Raw genomic sequence first — 6,933 nt, 5'->3', positions numbered from 1 at the left:
ATTAACTCTTGAAAGGCAGCTGGTTTTAAAACCCGTCTGAGCTGCTGGAGTTCAAGGATTTAAGGAGAAATAGAGCAAATGCACACTAATACGAAAGTGTGGGTTCTCAGCTCCCCCACCAGAGAGGGAATATCCCTGCTAAAGCAGAGCTGGGAGCAGAGGGAGACCCAGCCAGGAAGCACACCTGATGGAACCAGCAGTTTGGATATAAGCCTGGACATCTCAAATGGAGGAAAGCTCAGCTTGGGGTCACATAATTTGGACCTGATTTTCTTCTCGCTTGTATTGTTTTTTCCTCTCTGTGTCCTTAGGAATCGATCCTGTGCTGAACAAATCCAGGGATTGGGATCTGCACAGGGACTGTGCCCACTGAAGCATCAGAACTGCCTGTGGGTGTCTCTCAAAGGTGTTTTATAAACCTCTCGTTCTCCTGAAATACCAGGGTTGTAGTCAGAGCTGAGGAAACTGAGGCACTTGGAATACACGTTGGGAACAAAAGGGAGAGAAAGGCTGGAGTAATTTCCCTGGGATACCCTTTCCCACTGGGTGACAGGGTTAGGGACAATAATGACACAGCCCTGGGTCAAGACAACCCAGCACACAGAAATACCAAGCTGTGGAATACAAGTTTTTGTGGGTGCCAAGGGCTGCAGCCACATCCTGAGGTGCTGGAGGCTGCAGATGTGCAGAGCTGTACAAGAGCCACAGCCTCATGCTGGGAGATGGGGATAACAGCACTTGTCCCAGACCAGGCAGCTGTCCACAAGAGGTAACAGTTTTTGTGAAAATGAGGTAGAGATACAGACTCTTCCTCAGGATCTGGGGACTTTCCTTGGCTTTAAAAGAAGTTTTGGCGCCTCTTTGCTTCTCCACACTGCCCCATCAACCTCGAGGATCCAGCTGTCCTCCTCAGTGGGGATCACTGTCCAGCTGGGATCCAACTCCCTTCCTAGGGCTTGTTATTGAAGATTTGACAAAGCCCATCAACCCTCATGCAGTATCAAATAGTGCTGTACCTTGCCTGAGACAACAATACAAACCCCAAACCTGTTTTTGGGCATCTCCAGTCTTGCCCTGTTTCAGATCCTGGAGCCATATCTGCAGACCCCATCAGCCAGTGTTAGGGCACCCAAATTCCTTATTCTCCTGCCTGGACATGCTGCCTATGTGGCCTTTCCCATCACGTGGGGCTTTCTGCCCACACGGTTGCCTGTCCCCCTGTGCTGCGCTGTGTCATCCTGTGACTGTGTCTGAGTGTTTCATGGAAAGGAAGATTAGTCTTACTGTCTAGAGAGGACTATGGCATCCTGTTTGGCTCTGCACACCCCCAGACCCACCCTGCCATCCATCTCCCAGGCCCTCTTCACCAGAGACTCATCCTGCCCAGCTCCTGGCTACCCAAACTGGCAAGTGCTGCTGCTCCCAAAGGACATGTTGCTCTGTGTGTCCTGGAATGCCCTGCCCCGTGTGGGCTGTGATACTTTCAGCATGGTGCAAAAACGCTAAAGAAAAACGAAAAACTCACAAAATGAAGTATTTGACCTGCCTTCACCTTCCTGGGCTGGTCCTGTCTGACGACAAGGATGGAATGAACTCAATCCAAGATGTTTGGATGGAATTTCCCTGCAAGATGCAAGAAGGTGCTCCTCGTCCTAAAATCATTGCTGGGATGTGAATGTCCCATCCCTGGAAGTGTTCAAGGATAGTTTGGACAGGTCTAGCAGAAGATATCTTTGCCTGTGACAGGGTGTTAGAATGACTTAAGGTTCTTTGCAACCAAAACCATTCCAAGATTCCACAATGTTACCTCCAGGCACTGCATAATAGGCAGTGGGATGCTCCACATTTTGGGGTCCCTGATGGGATGAAGGCAGAAGCCAGCAGGGGAGTGTTTGGGAGCCCTGGCTGAGCCATCACCACAGGCTGTGACCCAGGAGCAATGGGTGCAGCCCAAATCCATGCTGGGGTGTGCTGGGAGAAGAGATACTGGAGCTGGAGCCACCAGAGGGAGCAGAAACTCCTTCAGTCTGAGATCATGCAGGGAGAGGATCCCCAGTGCCAGGCTGGGGCACTGGGGATGCTCTGATTTCCTGTGGGATTGTCCCAGATTAAACACAAGCAGATGCTCCTTGGATCAGGGTTTTCCCCTCCTTCCTGCATAACTTCTGCTGCAACTGCCCTAGCAGAGTGGGGAGCAACCCGGAGAGAAATGCTAAATCCAGAACAAGGAGGAAAGTGCAACAAGTAAACCCTGAGCTGAACATGTCTGAGCCCCTAAAGTCACAGCAGCAGACCAGGGGATCCCAGCTGCCCAAAAGGAAGATCACTTGACACTGTCCCTGCCAAGCTGCCTGCCACCCTCAGCCAGCCACACGTTCCTGACTTGAGCTACAACTCATTTTTGTTTGATTAAAATCCCCTCAAAGGCTGGGCAAAGGAAACAAGCTAGTATATACATGGATAAACCAGGGCAAAGTCCTCACACCATACTTTGGGGGTGATTTGCTACTCTGGGCCATCCAGACAGATTTCCAGGCAAATGCCAATGGGCAAAGCCAGGAAGCTTGGACATGGCAGTCCTGTGAGCACAGACCTGGGATGAGCAGGAGTAGGAATGAGCCTGACAAGCTGGACACCCTGACTCGTGGTGTCAGTTTGGAAGCTTATGAGACACAGAGAGGGGAGTGATGGTGAAACTTCCCCTGGAATTGCTATGGTGGGGCTAAGGGGCCTGTGATGCTCTGGCCCTGGATGCTGCAGTGGGACCCAAAGCTGGGGACAGAGCAGAGATCAGGGTGGAGTGCCTCCCTTTGGAGGAGCTAAGTGAGAAGGGGAGGAGAGGGAGACCATGTGCCCAGAGGAAGAAGCCCCCAGCCAGAGGAAACGATGCAGAGAGGGTCTGTATCCAGCTCTTCTCCGGAGGCACAGGACAGGCATCATCAAGCAGAGCTGGGGGTGGACTGGCTAGATAGGGCCATGCTGATCAGAGAAGGAGTGGGTGGCACAGAGCAGCAAGAGGAGATCGGTGACAGCAGTGCTGACCTGAGGCTTACAGGAGCCTTTGGGGGAACAGGGACCTGCCAGCAGTCCAGGATGAACACTCACCATGCAGGATGCTTTTGGGAGCAGGTGGGAGGGCTGGAGGGAGGGATGAGCTAGGTACCACTCTGCAGGGCTTTAGGGGTCAGCCCCCAGCTGGGGGTGGCATAGGGGCGGGTGTGGGCACCCGTGGCAGGGCAGAGATGGGGTGTGCAGCATGGGGAAGGGGTGGGCAGCAGGGCGAACATGGAGGGGGAGGAAGGCGGGCCTGGGGGAGGCTGGAAGGGGGTGGAGTTGCTGTTTTTTCTTTGAGCACGGTGAAGACTTTAGCTTGTAACTTGCATTTGTGGAGCTCCCAGCCGGCAGACACCAGCTCTCCTTCCAGCAGGAGAAACCCCGGGATCTGGCAGCACCGCTTCGCTGTTTTGGGGGCAGGTTGTGAGGGCAGGGGGCATGGGGTGGACCCCGGCTGCCATCCTCTCCCCCAAATCCCTTTTTCCTTTTCTCTTTCTCTCCTTTTGCTTGTCTGGGGGCTCGTGCTAACGCTCTGCCAGGAGAGATCTGGGATCCAGACGTCTGTCGGCTGCATGGACTGGCTTCCCACCTGCTCACAGCCTTGAGGAAGTTCCCTCCTCATCCCGGGCACTGAGAGAGGAAAGGCAGGAGGTTGCTTGGAGCTGCCGAGCTCTGGCCTGTGAAGGGTGGACAGGGGAACAACAACAAGCTTCCCTTTTACCTTTCCTGAAGATTTGGGGTAACGCATAGACCATGAATGGATCCTTTTTCAACCAGACTCTCCTGGAGCAGGCAGCTGACCCCAACAGGACTCAGGGCTTGGGGATGCTCATGGCCTGCTGCAATGGGACCAGCACAGTGCTCGCGACTGATGGCGGCTCCTTGGTCCTGGCACCTGATGAGAGGAGCCTTTTCATCACAAGGGTGGTGCAGATTGCTGTCCTCTGCGTCCTCTCCTTGACTGTGATGTTTGGCATCTTCTTTTTGGGCTGCAACCTGCTCATCAAGTCGGAGAGCATGATTAACTTTCTGGTGAAAGACCGAAGACCTTCCAAGGACGTGGGTGCTGCAATCATGGGACTGTACTGAAGCCACCGGGTTCTTGTAGGCAAGTGAACTGTATGGACCTGGTGTTGAGATGCACATTCCCATGTGTTTGGGGCAACTGGGGGGAGTGAGAAGGGGAGGAGGGGCCTTTTCATCTGTCTGTGTCCATGGGAAAGCAAACCTGTTCTTCCCAGTCAACAAAATGTGGTGGCGAACGGGGAAACCACCCCAGAGCTGTGTGAAGCACAATAAATGACCAGCATTGTGTTGCACACAGAAATGGCTTAAGTTTTGCATGAAACTTGCAGAAACAGTGATAGTGTGGAGATCTGGACTCCTTACTGCTGTTACCTTGGATACCGCTACCTGGGATTCAGGGCTAAAAAAAAAGGCAAATAAGTCGTTACAAAAAGAAAACAAAAGAACAAACTAATGGGAGAGCAAAATACAGGGCACAGACCTCATCTTTGAGAGGGGCAGGGGAAGGGAAATGCTGTGTGGGTCATAAAACAAAGTCTGCATGCTAAAAAATGTCAGTCTGTTGTGTTTTGGACCTCGAGCATGCATCTTCTGGTAGTTTTGTAACAGGGAAAGCATGTTGTTCCTTATTTTCATGACCTATCCTGTTAAATAAACTGGCACTTTCTTCTTTTATGCTCTGGTGGAGGAAGAAAAGAACACGGATAAATATAAACCCCTTTCCACCCTTAAAACAAAAGCATGCTTGTTTTTGTACACACCAGCCTCTTTTTCCAAGTGCTACATTGTTACAGTCTTTGAGGTTTTGTAATTTTTGAAAACTGGTGAACATTCAGGAAAAAAAAACAACCTGTTTCAAAAGAATTTTGTGCTGTCTTTATTATTTCTGTGTGTGTGTGTAGTTCAGGAATTTCAGTCCTAGTTCCAGGTATAATCATCTCACCTTGAAGTGAAGTGTAATTAGAGGTATTTCTTTAAAGCAGAAACCACTATCATTTTTTGTAGGCAAGTATCACTTTCCACTAGCAAATGAATTAATCAGGAACTGTGTATTCCAGGCTCGTGTTGAATACCTGCACAGTGCTGAAAGAGAGACTTATAAAAATGCTCTGAGTGCCTCTTGCAAAGCAAGATTTCAGCTTTTCAATTAAAACCTCTAGCTGATGACCTGTCAGAGTTGAATTGTGTGAGAGGAGAAAGACTCCTGACCTTTGTTTTGTGATGGAATTACAGCTCTGGCTGTGGGTGTGAGGTAGAAATAATTTGTGTTTTGTTGCACCAACAATATTCCTGCTGGGTTCACTTCTGTAGTGGGAAAGCAATCCTGGATACTGGAGGAGCTGATGAGCTGAGCCACTTGGATGTAAATCTAGAGGAACAGATCTCTGCCTTTCCCAGAGGTAAAAGCATGGTTAGAGAATGTTTTGTAATTAATCATAATTTGCTGAGTACCTTCTCAAGGTCCCCACAGAGCAGGACCAGTGTAGTGCTGACTCTGATTGCTCCCACTGACCTGTTGCATGTATCAGCCTTAGGAGCACAGTGGCAACGTGGCAGCAGGGGCAGAATTTGCGATTCAAAACTCTTAAATGTCCTGTTGGTGCCAGTGCAACAGCTGAATAGGCAGCTCTGGTTTTTATGAGAAGTTGCAGGTCTGCAGACCTGAGCCACCTTCTCAGTGCAGAGGGTCTGCTGCCCTGCTTCCACATGTAAAGTGGCCTCACAGCCTGGAAGGGGATTTTGGTCCGTGCTGCTGCAGGGGCTGTTGTGGCCATTGATCTCCTGGACCAGACTGCTCGGAGTGATGCCTTGGATGCAAACTGGAACAGGTTGCCCAGAAAAGCTGTGGCTGCCCCATCCCTGGCAGCGTTGAAGGCCAGGTTGGATGGGGCTTGGAGCAACCTGGGATGGTGGAAGGTGTCCCTGCCCACAGCAGGGGTTGGAACTGGATGAGCTTTAAAATCCCTCCCAACCCAAACCATTCTGGGATTCCATGTTTCCATGGTCTCTTTCCTAGAGTGCAGACCACTCCCATTGCGGGAGCACAGCCTGGTCAGACATGAGGGTAAGACATGGAAAACCCCAAAGTATGCAATGACCCAGCTCTGCAAATACTTGGGCTGTACTTGTGTTTGTAACCCAAAGGTCTATCTGCATCTCCAGGCCACTGTGCCGTCACAGGATAACCCAGATGCACTCACCAAACTCCCATCCCATCCTGCTTTCAGCTGGAATTTTGGTCCCTCTTGCCAGTCCATCCACCACCTGGGGGTCCTCAGAGGAAGCAGCTGGTGGCACCATCCACCTTTGCCATATTACAGCATGTGTCCTCGTACGCGTCTGCCTTCCTTGTGCAGGGTTAAGACACTTAAAACACTTGCACATGTCCTTATCCAATTAGATTCCCGATAAAAATCTGATTACCCCACTGAGGAGGAATTATTTGTGGAAAAGAAGGCTGGCATCATGAAGGAACCCCTTGGATGAGAGGTTATGGGTCTAAAGACCATCTTGAGGTGAAGTCATGGTTGCATAAGGGAAGGTACTGAGGGTACCACAATGCTCCCCAGATATCAGGGGAAGAACTGTGATCTCAGATTCTGAAAACCCAGCTATCCTGCCCCAGAGAATGAGTTCTGCAGCTGGAGGATGAAGGGCTGAAGGGCTCTTTCTGCTGCCTCTCCCCATAAGCTGTAGTTTTTCATCTAACACCTACTCATTTAGCGTAAGCTCACAAGTGCCTACCAGCTCCCAAGAAAATTCAAACAGTTTTTTTGTAACTGTTATTTATATTTTAAATTTTTTTTTCGTAATTGTTACTTGTAGCACAGTAACTTCCAGGGTGCCACTGGG

At 50.5% G+C, this 6,933-nt stretch overlaps 1 protein-coding gene across 1 annotated transcript; it reads left to right on the top strand.

Moving 5' to 3' along the window:
* Window positions 1-3,357: 3,357 nt before the first annotated feature.
* RPRML (reprimo like) lies at window positions 3,358-4,936 on the top strand. Its single transcript, XM_041461890.1, has one exon. The coding sequence runs from the start codon at window positions 3,808-3,810 to the stop codon at window positions 4,141-4,143; it is 336 nt and encodes a 111-aa protein (XP_041317824.1). The 5' UTR covers window positions 3,358-3,807; the 3' UTR covers window positions 4,144-4,936.
* Window positions 4,937-6,933: the final 1,997 nt, after the last annotated feature.

The sequence above is a fragment of the Pyrgilauda ruficollis genome, unplaced genomic scaffold (genome assembly GCF_017590135.1).
Source record: "Pyrgilauda ruficollis isolate IOZ18807 unplaced genomic scaffold, ASM1759013v1 scaffold157, whole genome shotgun sequence".
Lineage (NCBI taxonomy): Eukaryota > Metazoa > Chordata > Aves > Passeriformes > Passeridae > Pyrgilauda > Pyrgilauda ruficollis.
This window is presented reverse-complemented; position numbering and strand designations above follow the sequence as displayed.